Source organism: Chiloscyllium plagiosum, chromosome 28, assembly GCF_004010195.1.
Source record: "Chiloscyllium plagiosum isolate BGI_BamShark_2017 chromosome 28, ASM401019v2, whole genome shotgun sequence".
NCBI classification, from domain to species: Eukaryota; Metazoa; Chordata; class Chondrichthyes; order Orectolobiformes; family Hemiscylliidae; genus Chiloscyllium; species Chiloscyllium plagiosum.
The window spans coordinates 33,190,093-33,210,346 of NC_057737.1; the positions used below are offsets into that span (position 1 = coordinate 33,190,093).

General features: G+C 43.8%; 1 protein-coding gene across 1 annotated transcript; it reads right to left on the reverse strand.

Annotated features, from left to right (window-relative positions):
- Positions 1-684: 684 nt before the first annotated feature.
- Positions 685-18,804, reverse strand: supt4h1 (SPT4 homolog, DSIF elongation factor subunit). The gene is made up of 5 exons (XM_043718661.1): positions 18,691-18,804; positions 11,167-11,273; positions 10,022-10,077; positions 5,711-5,764; positions 685-1,589 (listed from the first exon to the last, which is right to left on the reverse strand). Exons 1-5 carry the CDS (start codon positions 18,760-18,762, stop codon positions 1,522-1,524), a joined length of 357 nt encoding a protein of 118 aa, XP_043574596.1. The 5' UTR covers positions 18,763-18,804; the 3' UTR covers positions 685-1,521.
- Positions 18,805-20,254: the final 1,450 nt, after the last annotated feature.

Genomic DNA, 20,254 nt, shown 5'->3' on the forward strand with positions numbered 1-20,254 from the left:
GTGGTCTCCAGCTCATCCGCAATTTAAATGCTCTGCCATTGACACAGGCCTTTAGTTTCCTAGGCTCTAAATCAGACATTTTCTTGAAGACTCTCAGCCTCAAAGTACTTTTAAAAAGGCTTTTAAATAAAAACTTATCTTTCGGATCAAAACATTTCATGCAACTTAGTTTGTGCTCAGTAACAGTGCTCTGAAGGAAACTGAAAAGGCCGCACAGCGGGAGAGCGGGAGAGCGGGAGAGCGGGAGAGCGGGAGAGCGGGAGAGCGGGAGAGCGAGAGAGCGTCTTCACATGTAGACATTGTAGTAAATCTATGGGAGAGCGGGAGAGCGGGAGAGCGGGAGAGCGGGAGAGCGGGAGAGCGGGAGACTTGCATTTATATAACCACAAAAGTACTCTTCACATGTAGACATTGTAGTAAATCTATGAAATTCCCGTACACAGCAAAATGATAATGACCCAACAAACTGTTTTTGGTGTTAATTTGTGGATAAACACTCACCGTGACAATGGGAACAACTTCGCCATACTTCAAAATAGTATGATAGGATTTTTACCACTTAAGCATGCAGACTCTGTGTACTAACTCACTTCAGCGGTATTTCACTAGTGTCAGCCTTGAGTTTTCTGTTCAAGCCATTATAGGTGAGAAAGCTACCAACTGAACTATTGCTGAGACTCAGGATGAATATTTTGGGTTGTTTTATTATTTCGTTTTCCTCTTTATTATAATATTCTCCAAAAAGTATTGCTGCACATGAAACAGCATACAAAAAGAAGACTGCAAGCCTTTGAAATTTAAACAACATACCATAGTTGTGGGTATGATCGCCGAGTTGGGAAGTCGATTTGCAGACTTCATCCGCTGTCCAGTTGACCTCTTCAGTGCTTTGGAGCCTCCTGTGAAGTGCTGCTGTACTTCAGTATATAGGGTATATACCGACCACTACAACAAACGACTGGAACTGGCAAACAGAAACAGCAAGAACAGATTCAAATAATTTCCAGAAGAGACAGTAGAGCAGCACTTCACAGGAGGCTCCAAAGCACTGAAGATGTCACCTAGACAAGGAACAAAATGTCTGCAAATCAATTTCCCAGCTAAGCTAACATACCCACAACTACAGCAACGGACACCCAAGGTACAAATCTTTATACAATCCTTGAATTTAAACAGCAACTTGTGAGTTCTCAATTCTTCAATAAATACTAGCAAATCCATTCTTCAACTTTTGCTTCTCCCCAAAGTAGTTTTGGGATTGTAGATACCTAAACACTTGATGCTTCCCATTTACATAGTAGAACTTCACTGCAATCAGCACTAAGCAGTCAATTTAAAGTTAAAAAAATATGAACTGGTGTACTCTTTCTTGGAGAAAAGAAAAACAATTCAGTGATACATAAATGCATTGCAATATATCTGCAATAAGAACATTACAGAATAGTCTAGTTACAAATAAGAAACGGTGAAACCTAGCTGGAAAGAATCATTAGTAATAATTTTGACGGCAAAGTCGAGCCATTAAGATTTGATAGCAGTATCTCTTGATTTGTAGATCACACCTCGACTCTTCAATTCCCTTACAATACCTGTAAAAGAGTGAGATGAAACTGTGAATGTGCGCAGATTCACAAGTCAAGCCACTAGAGAACAAGACAACAGGTTTATTGTATGATCAACTGCACCAACTGATATTTCAGATCTACTCCTAAACCTAGGTAGAATTATGGGAGTACATCACCAAAGGCGTCATTGTACTCCCCTCTGAAAGGGAGATGGTGACATACTGGAAATGTCACAGGAATAGGTCCAAGCTAATGCACAAAAGACATGGATTCAAATCTTATCAGGGCACCTGGCAGAAATTAAATGCAATTAATTAATTGATATAATTTTAAAAATTGGAATTTCTTTATTAATGCTGTGAAATGCTTCGATCGATCACTGGATATTAGGAATGAAAACAAAACAGCTTGGTTCAATAGATGCTCTTCTTCCACAGTGACAGAAGGACAAGAGTTCAAGCCCCACTCCAAGTCTGAGCTTCTGGTACGCATCAGGAGTGAGCGCTGCTCTTATTATGGAATTTTTGCAACCTATAATGATACTGGATTCAGTGGCACTGGCGTCAGTCTTCAGCAAACCCTGGATTTTTTTTTATGAACTGAAATCTATTCCTGTGACATCATAAACTGGAAAGTGCATTTCTTTGCTACACAAGCTAGAAATCAGACCTCATTTGTATTTCTCTAATCTTCTGGAAAGGTGGAACCAGCAAACACATTAGGACACTGTAAAGTCAAAGTTATTTTGTTTAAGAATGTGAAAGTAAATTAACAATTTTAGACTTCTCTTAAAAAACCTTTTCCGGGTTATTTTTACGATTTGAAAAAGTTTCAAGATATTATTCCATTTTCATAGAAAAGTACAGCAGAGAACAGATGTTGTGCCAAGGAATAATCCTAATGAAAAATAAAATAACCTAACCTACACACCCCTCAATTCACTGCTGTCCATATGCATGTCCAGCAGTCGCTTAAATGTTCCTAATGACTCTGCTTGCACCACCACCGCTGGCAACACATTCCATACATTCACAACTCTCTGCGTAAAGAACCTACCTGTGATGTCCCCTCTATACCTTCCTCCTAATATCTTAAAACTATGACCCCTTGTGTCAGTCAATCCTGCCCTGGGGAAAAGTGTCTGGCCATTGACTCTATTCGTGCCTCTCATTATCTTGTATACCTCGATCAGGTCACCTCTCTTCCTCCTCCTCCTCTCAGAGGGGAGCATCTGAGCTTAGTCAACCTCTCTTCAGAAGGCAAGCCCTTCAGTCCAGGCAGCATCTTGGTAAACCTTCTTTGCACCCTCTCCAAAGCCTCTGTATCTTTCTTATAGTAGGGTGACCAGAACTGGACACCATATTCCAAACGTGCTCTCACCAGGGACTTGTAGAGCTGTAGCAAAACCTTGCAGCTCTTAAACTCGATCCCCCTGTTAATGAAAGTCAAAACATCATATGCTTTCTTAACAACCCTATCCACTTGTGTGGCAACTCTGAGTATAGCAGCAGTTGGGACATTATGTTGCACATGTATTTCTGGTAGAACACAATGGTTCCTGCAACTCTACTTAAGGCCGTCTTCCAACTAAACTCGGCAACAACCTTCTTGTACCGAGTAGATAACCCCATGCTATGCACGGAGTCAAAGAGTGTGGTGCTAGAGAAAGCACAGCAAATCAGGCAGCATCTGAGGAACGAGAACAAACATTTCAGGCATAAGCCCTTCATCAGGATTGAGGCTTGTGGGACAAGGGGGCTGAGAGATAAATGGGAGGGGTTCGGCCTGGGAATGAAGGAAGCTGGGAATGTGATAGGTTGATGAAGGTGGGGGTAAAGGTGATAGGTTGGACAGCTCAAACGGACAGGGACTGGCATAAGCTGGGGCTGGGGGAAGAGATGAGGATACTGGTGAAATCCACAATGATTGCAGGGTCCCAATGCGGAAGATGAAATGTTCTTCCTCCAAGTGTCAGGTGGTTAGGGTTTACTGGAGGCGGCCCAGGACCTGCATGTCTATGTGGAGTGGGAGGGGGGAGTGAAGTGTTCAGCCACAGGGCAGTGGGGCGTCCCAAAAATGTTCTCTGAAATGACCTGCAAGTTGGCGTCCTGTCTCTCCAATGTAGAGGAGGCCACATTGGGTGCAATGGATGCAGTAGATGACATGTGGAAGTACAGGTAAATTTCTGTCAGTCGTGGAAGAATCCTTTGTGGATCTTGGACAGAGGTGATTGGCGGGGGGGTGGGGTGGGAAAGAAGAGATGTGGGCGCAGGTTTTGCACTTCTTGCGTTCGCAGGGGAAGGTGCGTTGGTAGGCATGGACTTGACAAGGGAGTTGGAGGGAATGGAGGGGGAAATGCAAATGGGATGGAGGAGGAAATATCTCTCTGGTGGTGGGGGTCTGTTTGTAGGTGGCAGAAATGGCAGAGGATGATGCGGTGTATTTGGAGACTGGTGGGGTGGAAGATGAGGACCGGGGTGGGGTTCTGTCCTTGTTGCAATTGGAGAGGGTGGGGTTCAAGGACAGAGGTGCGGGAAGTGAAGGAGATACATTGGAGGGCAGAGTTAACCATGTGGGAGTGGAAATTCCAGTCTTTCAAGAAGGAGGCCATCTAGGATACTCTATGGTGAAACTGGCTTTCCTGGGAACAGATATGGCAGAGACAGAGGAATTGGGAATAAAGGAAAGTGTTTTTACAGGAGGCAAGCTGGGAAGAGGTGTAGTCCAGGTAGGTGTGGGAGTCAGTGGGTTTGTAGTGGATGCCCGTGTTGAGTCAGTCACCGGAAATGGAGATGGAAAGATCTAGGAAGAGGAGGGAGGTGTCTAAGATACTCCAGGTGAACTGGAGGTCAGGATGGAAGGTGTTGGTGAAGTTGATGAACTTTTTAACCTCCTTGTGCTCGCACCAGTACACAGTCATTGATGTAGCAGAGGAAAAAAGGTGGGGAATGGTGCCCAGGTAGTGGTGGAAGATGGATTGTTTCACGTACTCGATAAAGAGGCAGGCATAGCTGGGGCCCATGCGGGTGCCCACGGCTACCCCTTTGGTCTGGAGGAAGTGAGAGGATTCAAAGGAGAAGCTGTTGAGGGCGAGGACCCGTTCAGCCAGTTAATGAGTGTCAGTGGAAGGGTACTGGTTCGGTTGGCGAGAGAGGAAGAAATGGAGGTCTTGGAGGCCTTTGTCATGGCGGATAGATGTGACCCGTTGCACCAGATGTGGTCTCCTCCACATTGGAAAGATAGGACACCAACTTGCAGATCATTTCAGAGAACATCACCGGGACACCCACACTGACCAACCCCACCACTCTGTGGCTGAACACTTCAACTCCCCCTCCCACTCCACTAAGGACATGCAGGTCCTGGGTCTGCCAAACCCTAACCACCTGATGCCTGGAGGAAGAACACCTCATCTTCCACCTTGGGACCCTCCAGCCACACAGGGTCAATGTGGATTTCACTAGTTTCGCCATTCCCCACCCCCTCCTTAGCCCAGTCCCAAGCTTCCAACTCAACACCACCCTCTTGAACTGTCCTACTTGTCCATCTTCCTTCCCAACCTCCTCTCTGACCTACCACTTTATCTACCCATTACATTCCCAGCTACCTTCCCCCCCCCCCCCCAACCCCCAGCCCCACCCTTCCATTTATCTCTCAGCCCCCTTGGCCCACAAGCCTCATTCCTGATGAAGGGCTTATACCTGAAACGTCAATTCTCTTGCTCCACAGTTGCTGCCTGACCCAGCTGTGCTTTTCCAGCACCACACTCTTCGACTCTGATTTCCGGTCCTCACTTTCTTCAAAGCTATGCACAGAGTAGAGCTTCTCTCACCACCATCTGGCTAAATTTCTGTTACAGGTGTCTGAAATTAAAAGTTACATACAGTACTATACTGTGTCTAATTGTTACAAAGTTGATGCAGAGTCTAGACTATAATTGCCACATTTTAGTTCTAATCCATGAGAAACAACGACTAATTGGAAGGGCCTCATTTGAAATAAATTCCTCTAGGATTGCATGACATTCACAGCCTAGAAACAGGCCATTCATCCAATCGGGTGGAAACAAGCTGAATACATTGATATCTGTGAGGACCAAACAATTAAAAAATGTAACCATGACAATATCACATATAATCTCTTACCCTGAGGTAACCGTCCTGTCACTGATACTGCATATATGCCTGGCTTGAAGTTACCTGAAAAAGAAGTAGGTATACCTTTTATTAAGTAATAGATACAAGTTATCATACAGCAACTCAGGCAAAAGTAAGGTTATAGAAGACTGCCTTGTGTAATAATAGTTACGAGTGTTCCAGATGATGCACAAGTAAAGTTTCATCACTGTAATTTCCATTAGCTTAAAAATCAGATCACGGTCACTAATTTCCAACAAGTGTATTTTAGCTTGAACATTACAATTACAACATAAAAATAAATGATTTCCATTCTGACTGGTTCCTGTACAAATAAACTTAGATCTCAAACAGACAGTACTTTCAGAGCAATAAAACAAAAAGAGCTCTGGATACTAGAAATCTGAAACAAGAAATACAAATTGCTGGCAAATCTCAGTAGGTCTGGCAGCATCTGCGGGGAGTAAGCAGAGTTAACCTTTCGAGCCCAGTGACTCTTCACTTCTCGGGAAGTGAAACTACCATGTTTACTGCTCTAGCCTATACATGACTATAAACGGACCGGCGAAATGCTCACAAGCTACTCAGTTGTATCAAACCACTACAGAGTCACAAGAATGAAATCAAACAGAACACCTGGCATTGAACCAGGCTCAGTAACAACATCACAAAGACACCATTGTCTACTCTTCCTTATGAGAAAGTTGGGATGGTTGTCCTACAGCCAGGTCAAGCAACAGCCTGACAGTCATACGTACGTTCCAATGTATCAGACATGACCATAATCATTCCTCTTTGGCAGCATAGTGATACAGTGTCAAATAGGAGATGCTCTGGGAGTCTTCATCAGAGTCTCTGGACCCCATGAAGTCTTTTGGCATCACCTCAAAACACTGAGGGCACAGCTGCACTGATGTGCAGTTCTTGTCACCAGAAGGATGTGATTGCACTGGAAAGGGTGCAGAGAAGACTCACCAGCATGTCACTGGGGTGGAGCAGTTCAACTATGAAGAGAGGGTGGATGACCTTGGGTTGCTGCTTTAGTGTATAGAACACTGACAGGGAAGCTGATAGAGATCTAGAAGATTATAAAGAGGCATGGACAGGGTGGATAAAAGTTGAAAGGTCAATAAAAATAGGTATAATTGTAATAAGGTGAAAAGCAGAAGGTTTAAAAAGGAGATTTGAAAATAAATTACCCAAAGTGATGGGAATCAAGAACGCGCTGCCTCGTAGAGTACTCGAGCTGGGAAACATCACAACTTTTAAAAGTAGTACTTGGATAAGTACTTTAAATGTCATTATATTCAAGGCTATGGGTTAAGTGCTGGAAAGTGAGACTAATGTAGATTTCAAGTAGTTTTTGTTGGTGCAGACTCAATGGACCGAAGGGCTTCTTCTGTATTCTATGATTCTGTGATTTGTACCTCACAAAAGGACGATGGCTTGATTATTGAAGGTCAATCATTTCAGTCTCAGGACTTCACTGCACGAGTTCCACAGGGTAGTGTCCTAGACCTAATCGTTTTTGACTGTTTCAATGACCTTTCTTCCAACATATACTCAAAAGGCAGAAGTTTGCTGTTAATTGGGATTGGTGCTGAACAATCTGCAACACCTCGATATATGCTGCAAGACTTGGACAAAATTAGGGCTTGGGCTGATCAGCAGCAAGTAACATTTTTACCAATAACTATCTCTAACAAGAGACAACATATCCCTTGACGTTCAATTGTATTGTTCCTGAATCCGTCACTAACAGCATCATCAGGGTTACTATTAACCAGAAACTGAACTGGACAGCCATATAAGCATTGCAGGTTACAAAATCAGATCAGAGACTAGGAATTTGGAGAGGAGTAACTGATCTACTATGTCCCCAAGACCTGAACCTGAACCATTCACAAGACAAGCCAGATTGGGATTTTTTTTTAAAAATTCATGGAATATGAGCATTGTTGTCTAAGCCAACAGTTATTGCTTATCCCTTGCTGCCCTTGGAGAGATGTGAGCTGTTGTTCTTGAACTGCTGCAATCCCAGATAAAATTCAACAATGCCCATAGGGAAGGAGTTCAGGATTTTACCCAGTAACAATGAAAAAAAGCGATACAGTTCCAAGTAAGGATGGTGAGTGGCTTGGAGGGGAACTTGAAAGTTTCCATGTATTTGCAATGCTTAGAACCCATTAAGGAATTTTAAAAGGCACATTCTCCTCATGATAGCTGAACCATACAGAGCAGTAGGGCATCAAGTTTGTGCTGACCTTAAATGGACTGCAGTGTTTCAAACTGCCTCACTAGAGTAGTAAATTTGTCTCAGTTCTTGTTCATGGCAGCTAAGTAGTGACTCTTGTATATTACAATGATTCGAGGAGAAAGTGAGGACTGCAGATGCTGGAGATCAGAGCTGAAAATGTGTTGCTAGAAAAGCGCAGCAGGTCAGACAGCATCCAAGGAGCAGGAGAATCGACGTTTCGGGCATGAGCCCTTCTTCAGGAATGAGGCAAGTGTGCCCAACAGGCTAAGATAAAAGGTAGGGAGGAAGGTGTTGGTAAAGTGGATGAACTGTTCAACCTCCTCGTGGGAGCATGAGGCAGCGCCGATGCAGTCATCGATGTAGCGGAGGAAAAGGTGGGGGGTGGTGCCAGTGTAGCTGCGGAAGATGGACTGTTTCACATATCCTACGAAGAGGCAGGCATAGCTGGGGCCCTTGGCTTCCACCCCGACCTCAAATTTACCTGGACCGTCTCAGACTCCTCCCTCCCCTTCCTAGACTTCCCCATTTCTAGCTCGGGCGACCGAATCAACACGGACATTTACTATAAACCGACTGATTCTCACAGCTACCTGGACTACACCTCCTCCCACCCTGCCCCCTGTAAAAACGACATCCCATAATCCCAATTCCTTCATCTCCACCGCATCTGCTCCCAGGAGGACCAGTTCCAATACCGTACAACCCAGATGGCCTCCTTCTTCAAAGACCGCAATTTCCCCCCAGGCGTGATCGACGATGCTCTCCACCGCATCTCCTCCACTTCCCACTCCTCCGCCCTTGAGCCCCGCCCCTCAAATCGCCACCAGGACAGAACCCCACTGGTCGTCACCTACCACCCCACCAACCTCCATATACATCATATTATCCGTTGTCATTTCTGCCACCTCCAAACGGACCCACCACCAGGGATATATTTCCCTCCCCTCCCCTATTAGCGTTCCGAAAAGACCACTCCCTCATCGGGTCCACACCCCCCACCAACCCAATCTCCACTCCCGGCACCTTCCCCTGCAATCGCAAGAAATGCAAAACTTGCGCCCACATCTCCAAGGCCTCCAAGGGATCCTTCCATATCCGCCACGAATTCACCTGCACTTCCACACACATCATTTACTGCATCTGCTGCACCCGATGTGGCTTCCTTTATATTGGGGAGACAGGCCGCCTACTTGCGGAATGTTTCAGAGAACACCTCTGGGACACCCAGACCAACCAACTCAACCACCCGCTCCTTCCGCCTATCGCATTTCCAACACCCCTCCCCCAAGTCCCTCCTCCCTACCTTTTATCTTAGCCTGCTGGGCACATTTTCCTCATTCCTGAAGAAGGGCTCATGCTTGAAACGTCGATCCTCCTGCTCCTTGGATGCTGCCTGACCTGCTGCGCTTTTCCAGCAACACACTTTCAGCTATTACAATGATTCTCCTCTCAACTAGCCAGCCTTGCACATGCTCACACAGTCAAAGTTTATACATGAATAATAGTTATTTCAGCTAGCTACTTTATATCAGTAAAATAGTAGAGGAGACAATGGGAAAGATTAGGCAAGAAAGAAAACTATGTCCTCTTAAAGGTCAGTGCTGTTCTCCTTACGGAACTCAACAGCAGCCAAGTTTAGAGGATTGTGAGCAATAGAGTGAAGTGTTCTGGCATTTAAGTGAGGCTTTAGAAAATGTAAAAAGCATAATGTAGTTCAAAGTCCAGCAGAATTTCTGTACATGGAATCGGAACTTTGAAGAATTATGGAACACTTAGCAAAAAGTAGGTAATGATTTGCAGCTATTTTTAGATCTGCACTAATTGACTACAACAAAGCATTACGTTCAACTGACAAACCAAGGATGCTTACTAAAATCATACTTACAATTTCTAGGTAGGATAAAAGTGTTATTTACACACTTGCACAGGACAGGATGATCAGTGATACACCATGAGAATAGTACATAATCTACTGCCGAGATAATTATTGCTCCACCCCACTAAAGTGATCCCAAGTTTAATATTATTATATTTCAGCATGCCTAAGATCATTCTAAACGTACTTATCCGCTGCCATTTAGAGACCCAACTGTCTTCAGGACTCATCATTGCAATAATCCTGGAAGAAACAAACAAATATATTTGAACACTATGAACAGCTATATTCTGCAACATCTACAAACAATGTTATCCACTTCCTCAAGAGTCAAAAGTAATTCAAAACCTTAGTTGTCCTTTAGATTCACACTACCATCATGTGTGTCACAAAGCTAGTCCTTTTTTTTCCCCAAAAGCTGTTCCTTGGCTCAAGGATACCGTGCCCTTGATTTTTTTTCAGAGGGGTAATAAACCAGTCTGGTTTGATACAGAGATGAAAAGGATTTTGAGTAGCCTTTTGTTTATATGTAAACAGATGAGACTTCAGGCCAAAGTGGTCATGTTTTAGAAGTGATTTGTATAAATGAAAGGGGAGGGATCAGCCTTCCAGCTGAGCTGAACCAGTTCTGGACTGAACTGGTTGAGTTCAACAGTGAGCTGTGTGGAACATCTCTCTCGCTCTCTTCTAACTTCAACCTGTAAGCACGTGTTCCATTTTTACTGGTTTTTCAGGGGGGTTTGCTTATTGGGACTGTTGCGTATATTCCGAAGAGCATAATTAAATCTAGTTTGGCTAGACTAAGCTCTATATGGGTTCTTTTTTCTGTTCTGTGTGTTTCATTGGGTAATTTTGTGAATAACTTTTTGTCCGTTTTAAAATCTAGTAGTCAACTTAACTACCTCATTCTGGATGCAAGCCCAAGTTCTAGAGCCATTTACCAAGGAAAGCATTCTATACCATTTCCAAAGCCTTTATGTCTTTCCTAAATTGCAGTATCCAGAATGGGATGCTGTCCTCCACTGGGGCCAAACTAACGGCTGATAACAGTTCAGTGCAAGTTTCCAGCTTTTTCTGCACTAATCTTCTTTTGGTAAAGACCAAGATCCCATTTTTTTTGGTGAATTACATTAATCTGCACCATCTCCCCACCCCCACCTTCAAATACTTGCAATGGTTCTTTTAATTAATGCAACAAGAACAGCTCTTTAAGAGAGGTCTCCATCTTTTCTAAATAAATGCCACACCCTCTTCCAACACATTCCCCAAATTAAAAACACTAATATTTACCCTCCCCCACCTATAAAATTGTACAAGTGTGAACTAACTTACCCATCAAAAGACGAACTGGTACAGTCGTACACCATTTCTCGATTCCCCTTCATTTGTAGGTAGGAATCACAGTTATCACAACCATCATACTCAAACTGATCTATAGTCTTAAAACGGAAAAAAAAAGACAAATACCATAAGACATAGGAGCAGAAATTAAGTCATTCAGCCCATCGAGTCTGCTCTGCCATTCAATCATGGCTGATATGTTTCTCAATCCCATTCTCCCACTTTCTCCTTGTAACCCTTAATACTTAAGAACCCACCTATCTCAGTCTTAAATATACTCAATCTGGCCTCCACTCTCCAATCTCCATTCTATAAAGCTTCTTCCCTTTACTCTAAGGCTCAGGAACTGGTCTCTCCTACCAATGGAGGCATCTTCCCAACATCCACTCTACACAGTATTCTGTATATTTCAATTAGGTCACCCTTCTTCTTCTGAATTCCATAGAACAGGAGTCCTCAAAATGTTCCTCATATAGAGTAACAGAGTCATAGAGATGTACAGCACAGAAACAGACCCTTCAGTTCAACTCATCCATGCCAACCCAATCTAGTCCCACCTGCCAGCACCCAGCCCATATCCCTCCAAACCCTTCCTATTCATATACCCATCCAGATGCCTCTTAAATGTTGCAAATGTACTAGCCTCCACCACTTCCTCTTGCAGCTCATTCCACACATGTACCACCCTCTGCGTGAAAAAGTTGCCCCTTAGGTCTCTTTTATATCTTTCCCCCTCACCCTAAACCTATGCCCTCTAGTTCTGGACTCCCCAACCCAGGGAAAAGACTGTCTATTTATCCTATCCATTTCCCTCATAATCTTGTAAACTTCTAAGGTCATACCTCAGCCTCAATGCTCCAGGCAAAACAGCCCTAGCCTATAGCTCAACCTCTCCCTATAGCTCAAAACCTCCAACCCTGGCAACATCCTTGTAAGTCTTTTCTGAATCTTTTCAAGTTTCACAACATCTTTCCGATAGGAAGCCGACCAGAATTGCACGCGATATTCCAACAGTGGACTAACCAATGTCCTGTACAGCTGCAACATGACCTCCCAAATCCTGTACTTAACAGATTAGATTTAGATTACTTACAGTGTAGAAACAGGCCCTTCGGCCCAACAAGCCCACACCCACCAACGAACGACATAGGAAGGGAAAAGGTTAGATCCTGAAGGGAGATTACAGAGTTAGGCAGAAATTTAAAACAGGAGGTCCTCAAGCGTAGTAATATCTGGATTACTCCCAATGCGACGAGCTAGTGAGGGCAGGAATAGGAGGATAGAGCAGATGAAGACTTGCCTGAGGAGCTGGTGTATGGGAGAAGGATCCAATTATTGGATCATTGGAATCTCTTTTGGGGTAGAAGTGACCTGTACAAGAAGGACGGATTGCACCTAAATTGGAAGGGGACTAATATACTAGCAGGGAAATTTGCGAAAACTGCTTCGGAGGATTAAACTAGTAAGGTGGGGGGGTGGGACCCAGGGAGATAGTGAGGAAAGAGACCGATCTGAGATGGGTACAGTTGAGAACAGAAGCGAGTCAAACAGTCAGCGCAGGCAGGGACAAGGTAGGACTAATAAATTAAACTGCATTTATTTCAATGCAAGGGGCCTAACAGGGAAGGCAGATGAACTCAGGGCATGGTTAGGAACACGTGACTGGGATATCATAGCAATTACGGAAACAGGAAGGATAGAAAGGGAGGCAAAAGAGGAGGGGGAGTGGCATTTTTGATAAGGGATAGCATTAAAGCTGTGCTGAGGGAGGATATTCCCGGAAATACATCCAGGGAAGTTATTTGGGTGGAACTGAGAAATAAGAAAGGGATGATCACCTTATTGGGATTGTATTATAGACCCCCCCCACCCAATAGTCAGACGGAAATTGAGAAACAAACTTGAAAGGAGATCTCAGCTATCTACAAGAATAATAGGGTAGTTATGGTAGGGGATTTTAACTTTCCAAACATCGACTGGGATTGCCATAGTGTTAAAGGTTTAGATGGAGAGGAATTTGTTAAGTGTGTACAAGACAATTTTCTGATTCAGTATGTGGATGTACCTACTAGAGAAGGTGCAAAACGTGACCTACTCTTGGGAAATAAGGCAGAGCAGGTGACTGAGGTGTCAGTGGGGGAGCACATTGGGGCCAGCGACCATAATTCTATCGTTTTAAAATCGTGATGGAAAAGGATAGACCAGATCTAAAAGTTAAGGTTCTAAATTGGAGAAAGGCCAATTTTGATGGTATTAGGCAAGAACGTTCGAAAGCTGATTGGAGGCAGATGTTCACAGGTAAAGGGATGGCTAGAAAATGGGAAGCCTTCAGAAATGAGATAACAAGAATCCAGAGAAAGTATATTCCTGTCAGGGTGAAAGGGAAGGCTGGTAGGTATAGGGAATGCTGAATGACTAAAGAAATTCAGGGTTTGGTTAAGAAAAAGAAGGAAGCATATGTCAGGTAGAGACAGGATACATCGAGTGAATCCTTAGAAGAGTATAAAGAAAGTAGGAGTACACTTAAGAGGGAAATCAGGAGGGCAAAACGGGGACATGAGATTGCTTTGGCAAAGAGAATTAAGGAGAATCCAAAGGGTTTTTACAAAGATATTAAGGACAAAAGGGTAACTAAGGAGAGAATAGGGCTCCTCAAAGATCAGCAAGGTGGCCTTTGTGTGGAGCCACAGAAAATGGGGGAGATACTAAATGAATATTTTGCATCAGTATTTACTGTGGAAAAGGATATGGAAGGTATAGACTGTAGGGAAATAGATGGTGACATCTTACAAAATGTCCAGATTACAGAGGAGGAAGTGCTGGATGTCTTGAAATGGTTAAAGGTAGATAAATCCCCAGGACCTGATCAGGTGTGCCCGAGAATTCTGTGGGAAGCTTGAGAAGTGATTGCTGGGCCTCTTGCTGAGATATTTGTATCATCGATAGTCACATGCGACATGCCGGAAGACTGGAGGTTGGCAAACGTGGTGCCACTGTTTAAGAAGGGCGGTAAAGACAAGCCAGGGAACTATAGACCGGTGAGCCTGACCTCGGTGGTGGGCAAGTTGTTGGAGGGAATCCTGAGGGACAGGATGTACATGTATTTGGAAAGGCAAGGACTGATACAGGATAGTCAACATGGCTGTATGTGTGGGAAATCATGTCTCACAAACTTGATTGAGTTTTTTGAAGAAGTAACATAAAGGATTGATGAGGGTAGAGCAGTAGATGTGATCTATATGGACTTCAGTAAGTCGTTCGACAAGGTTCCCCATGGGAGACAGATAAGCAAGGTTAAATCTCACGGAATACAGGGAGAACTAGCCATTTGGATACAGAACTGGCTCAAAGGTAGAAGACAGAGTGGTGGTGGAGGGCTGTTTTTCAGACTGGAGGCCTGTGACCAGTGGAGTGCCACAAGGATCGGTGCTGGGACCTCTACTTTTTGTTATTTACATAAATGATTTGGATGCGAGCATAAGAGGTACAGTTAGTAAGTTTGCAGATGACACCAAAATTGGAGGTGTAGTAGACAATGAAGAGGGTTACCTCAGATTACAACAGGATCTGGACCAGATGGGCCAATGGGCTGAGAAGTGGCAGATGGAGTTTAATTCAGATAAATGCGAGGTGCTGCATTTTGGGAAAGCTAATCTTAGCAGGACTTATACACTTAAATGGTAAGGTCCTAGGGAGTGTTGATGAACAAAGAGACCTTGGAGTGCAGGTTCATAGCTCCTTGAAAGTGGAGTCATAGGTAGATAGGATAGTAAAGGCAGCGTTTGGTATGCTTTCCTTTATTGGTCAGAGTATTGAGTACAGGAGTTGGGAGGTCATGTTGCGGCTGTACAGGACATTGGTTAGGCCACTGTTAGAATATTGCATGCAATTCTGGTCTCTTTCCTATCAGAAAGATGTTGTGAAACTTGAAAGGGTTCAGAAAAGATTTACAAGGATGTTGCCAGGGTTGAAGGATCTGAGGTACAGGGAGAGGCTGAACAGGCTGGGGCTGTTTTCCCTGGAGCGTTGGAGGCCGAGGGGGTGACCTTATAGAGGTTTGCAAAATTATGAGGGGCATGGATTGGATAAATAGACAAAGTCTTTTCCCTGGGGTTGGGGAGTCCAGAAGTAGAGGGCATAGGTTTAGGGTGAGAGGGGAAAGATATAAAAGAGCACTACGGGGCAACTTTTTCACGCAGAGAGTGGTATGTGTATGGAATGAGCTGCCAGAGGATGTGGTAGAGGCTGGTACAATTCCAACATTTAAGAGGCATTTGGATGGGTATATGAAGAGGAAGGGTTTGGAGGGATTTGGGCTGGGTGCTGGCAGGTGGGACTAGTTTGGGTTGGGATATCTGGTCGGCATGGACAGGTTGGACCGAAGGGTCTGTTTCCATGCTATACATCTCTATGACGCTATGACTTGCCGATGCGCAACCCATCCAGACCCGTTCCCCTACATTTACCCCTTCGCCTAACACTACGGGCAATTTAGCATGGGCAATTCACCTAACCTGCACATTTTTGGACTGTGGGAGGAAACCGGAGCACCCGGAGGAAACCCACGCAGACACGGGGAGAATGTGCAAACTCCACACAGTCAGTCGCCTGAGGTGGGAATTGACTCGGGTCTCTGGCACTGTGAGGCAGCTGTGCTAACCACTGTGCCACCCACTACTCTGACCAATAAAGGAAAGCATACCAAACGCCTTCTTCACTATCCTATCTGCCTGCGACTCCACTTTCAAGGAGCTATGAACCTGCACTCCAAGGTCTCTTTATATGTTAAGTTGTTCATTCCTGGGACAATTCCCATGGGCCTCCTCCAGGGCCAGTACATCCTTCCGGAGATATGGGGCCCAAAACTGCACACAATACTCCAAATGTGGTCTGACCAGAGCCTTGCAGAGCCTCAGATATACATCCCTGCTTTTACATTCAAGTCCTCTCAAACTAAATGCCAACATTGCATTTGCCTTCTAACTACTGACTCAACCTGCAAGGTTATCTTGACAGAATCCTGGACTAGAACTCCCAAGTCTCTTTGCAATTCAGACTTCTGAATTTTCTCCCCATTTAGAAAACAGTCCATGCCTTATTCTTCCTACCAAAGTGCATGACCTCACACTTTCCCACAGTGTACTCCATTTGCCACTTTTTTGCCCACTCTCCTAGCCTGTCTAAATCCTTCTGCAGCTTCCCACCTCCTCAATGCTAGCTGCCCCTCCACCAATCTGCAAACTTAGCCAGAGTGCCTTTTATTCCTTCATCTAGATCGTTAATGTCTAAAGTGAAAAGTTGTGGTCCTAACACTGAGCCTTGTAGAACACCACTTGTCACCGTCTGCCATCCTGAAAAGGACCCTTTTATCCCTACTCTCTGCTTTCTGCCAAACAGCTAGGCTTCTATTCACGTTAGCATTTTGCCCCTAACACCATGGACCCTTATTTTACTCAGTAGCCTCCTGTGAAGCCACTTATTCAAAAGCCTTCTTAAATTCAAAGTAGATAACATACACTGGCTCTCCTTAGTCTAACCAGCTCCTTAGTTCCTCAAAGGAATTCTAGAAGATTTGTCAGGCATGACCATCCCTTGATGAACCCATGCTGACTTTGCCTTATTTTGCCATACATGTCCTCGTATTCAGAAATCTCATCTTTCACAATGGATTCCAGGATCTTACCCGTGACTGAGGTTAGGCTAATCGGTCTGTAATTTTCCATCTTTTGCCTTACTCTGTTTTTTTTTTTTAAAAAGAGAGGTGTCATGCGAGCAATTTTCCAATCTTCTAGGACCTTCCTGATTCTAGCAATTCCTGAAAGATCACCACTTACACCGCCATTACCTTTTCAGCTATCTCCCTCAAAATTCCAGGGTGTAGTCCATTTGGTCTAGGTAATTTATCCACATTCAAGACATTAGATTAAAATGATCAAATGGCATTTATAGGGTCAAAGACATTGATGTGTCTCCTACTACGCATTCCATCCTTTTAGGCATAAAATGGTCGATTTCAATTTTGACTGAAAAGCTGGTGCTATCACTAAAAGAAACAGTTGCAACAAAGAATACAATGAGAGAGATAATGAGAACAGCATTTCAATTAATAGCAAGTTCATACACATTGCAATTCCATTCTATGCCATACACAAGGCGTTTGGCTTCAAATTTTCAAAGAGTAACGTACTCAACTACAGAATTTTTCTCCAATATTTAGTCAGGGAGTCATCATCACACACCATGGAAACAGACTTTTGGTCAAATCAGTCCATGCCGACCATAATCCCAAAGTAAACTAGCTCCACTTGTCTATCTTTGGCCCATATCCCTCCAAACATTTAGTGACATTTACAAAGATATTCAGCGTGGAAACAGACAAGTCGGTCTAACTCTGAGGAAAGGTTACCGGATTCAAAATGTTAACTGATTTCTCATTACAGATGCTGCCAGAGCTGCTGAACTTTTCCAACAATTTCCAGTTTTGTTTCTGATTTACAGCATCCATAATTCATTCAGTTGTATTATTTTCTTCAGTCCATGCGACCAGACATGCCTAAGTTAATCTAATTCCATTTGCCAGCATTTGGCCATATCCCTCTAAACCCTTCCTATTCATGTACCCATCCAGATGCTTTTTAAAATGTTGTAATTGTACTAGTTTCCACCACTTCCATTGGCAGTTCACCCTATTACACACACACACACACACACACACCATCCTCTGCATAAAAAAAGTTGCCCCTTAGGTCCCTTTTAAATTTTCCCCCTCTCACCCCCTAGGTTTGGAGTCCCCTACCCTGGGGATAAGGCCTTGACAATTCACACAATCTATGCCCTCATGACTTTTATATACTTTTAAAGTCATCCCTCAACCTCCTACACACCAGTGAAAAAGCATCCCAGCATATCCAGCCTCTCCTTATAACTCAAGTCCTCCATTCCCAGCAACATCCTTGTAAATCCTTTCTGAATCCTCTCTAGCTAAATAACAGGGCAATCAAAATTGGACACCATACTTCAGACGAGGCCTCACTAATGTCCAGAACAACCTCAACATGACATCCCAACTCCTACACTCAAAGGTACGAGCAATAAAGTCAAGCGTGCTAAACACTTTCTTAACCACCCTGTCTACATGCAACTTCAAAAGAGTAACTACACGAATCCAGAGGTCTCGCTGGTCTATAACAGTACCCAAGGCCCTACTTGGAGGCAGTAGATTTAACGTCAAACCCTCAGTGGAGGCTAGTTTTCATTCGTACATTATTATTGGAGCTGAACTTTTTTTGGTACGCACAGAAGCCGTTTGGAATTCTGTCCTCTGACAGCGTACAAACGGTACGGAAAGTATAGTTAAAACGCCCCCATACAACTCACAATGGAAGCTGCAAGCTACCGAGCCTCACCAACAATCAGCCCTCGCTGAGGACATTAAAGCAAGCTTCACTCGCTCAGAATACGAGCTAGCGCGATCTAAATGAAGTAGTGAGCACCAAACCCTCTATCCACACTTACTTTAACCAACGAACACAACAGACAAGCTCGCAAATGCCGTAAATCTTTAGGCACTGTCTCTAACGTTGCCATCACTCATGAAAATTTTATCAATCTCCCAAATAAACTTCCGTCTACGCCTACTCCCATAATACTTCCATATTATTAACGTCACTTCCGTAGACTTGACGCACCATTGCACAAAATACCTGCACTGACCGCAATATAAAGGATGGCGCTGTCATTAACTAACGTTGACTCAGAACTCACTACTGTCATACGTATTGTCAACACAGCGATACCATTAGCAGCGCATTTCTCATTTAAAAAGAATAAATATTACAGCCATTTTCAATTTACACCTTTCATTTATATATGTATTTTCTTATATTACAATACACCTTCCTTAAGATACTAAACTAGGAAAATTTACTAAGTATTGGAAGTGCCCCGTAAAACAATTACTATACTTATTGAAGCAATAATTCTTTGAATTTTTATTTACATGCTAGTTCATGCTTAATTGCAATCCTTCTGACCTCAAAACTGTGCCATTTCTTTCAGTTCTACCATTCCCATCCCCTCCATTTCACTCCTACCTTCCTTTGCAACCCCACTCCAAATTTCCATTCCTTTAATGCGTCCCTTGCAACCCCTTATTACCATTTTTTCCAAATTCCATCATTAAAGTCAATGTTTTGCATGAAATCTCCCCACTTACCATAAAATTGTCCCTCCTCATGCTGTCTCCATACCATATAAACCAACCCTCATGTCTTTCACTCCAAACATGCAGCTCCTCTTCCCATCTTATCTCCATGTATTTCACATCCTCACATATTAACGAATTACATACAACCTTTACATGTCTAACTGCATGCCATTTCTCTGATACTGCCCCAACCCTCCCATGGCAGCCACCCGGACCCTTCCATACCAATCCTTCCTCATTCATTTACTTCCTCTTACATCAGGGAGAAAAAAGTGAGGACTGAAAATGCTGGAGATCAGAGTCGTGAGTGTGGTGTTGGAAAAACACAGCAGGTCAGGCAGCATCTGAAGAGCAGGAGAATCAACGTTTCGGACATAAGCCCTTCATTAGGAATGCCTGACCTACTGTGCTTTTCCAGCACCACACTCCACTTCCGCTTCATCAGCTCCATATGTCATAGCCCTCTAGGGTACTGATTTTACCCAAGCATTCCGTTACCTCCTACGCACCATGTTGTCCCACGTTCCCTCCTATGAGATTTCTCCTTTCTCTGATGATCCACTATGCAGGTCCTGTCCTATGCCATTCCTCCAAATTCTGTCCAATCCCAATGTCATCCCAATTCTCCATTCAGTTTCCCTACCATCCCTTATCTCCCAAACTATTCAAACCTCTACCCATCTCCATCCCAATTCCAAAAACCAGGATAATATTGTTGGACTCCCCTAAAATTCTGTACTCCCCCCCTCCCCCAAACAATCTGCCAATCACCATAAAACCTATTGTCACTGCCACCCCGCCAAAAACAATTAGCAAATGTATATTACGCACATGCCTCAGGGTGTTCCAGACTCCTGCCATTAAATCAACCGA

Excerpts from the sequence above, each read along its gene's own strand:
- supt4h1 (XM_043718661.1), bottom strand. The coding sequence starts at position 18,762 with ATGGCAACGTTAGAGACAGTGCCTAAAGATTTACGGCATTTGCGAGCT. Across the intron at positions 11,274-18,690 it reads TGTTGTGTTCGTTGGTTAAA|ACTATAGATCAGTTTGAGTA; the intron begins GTAAGTGTGGAT and ends TTCCGTTTTAAG. Across the intron at positions 5,765-10,021 it reads CTCTAAATGGCAGCGGATAA|GTAACTTCAAGCCAGGCATA; the intron begins GTACGTTTAGAA and ends CTTCTTTTTCAG.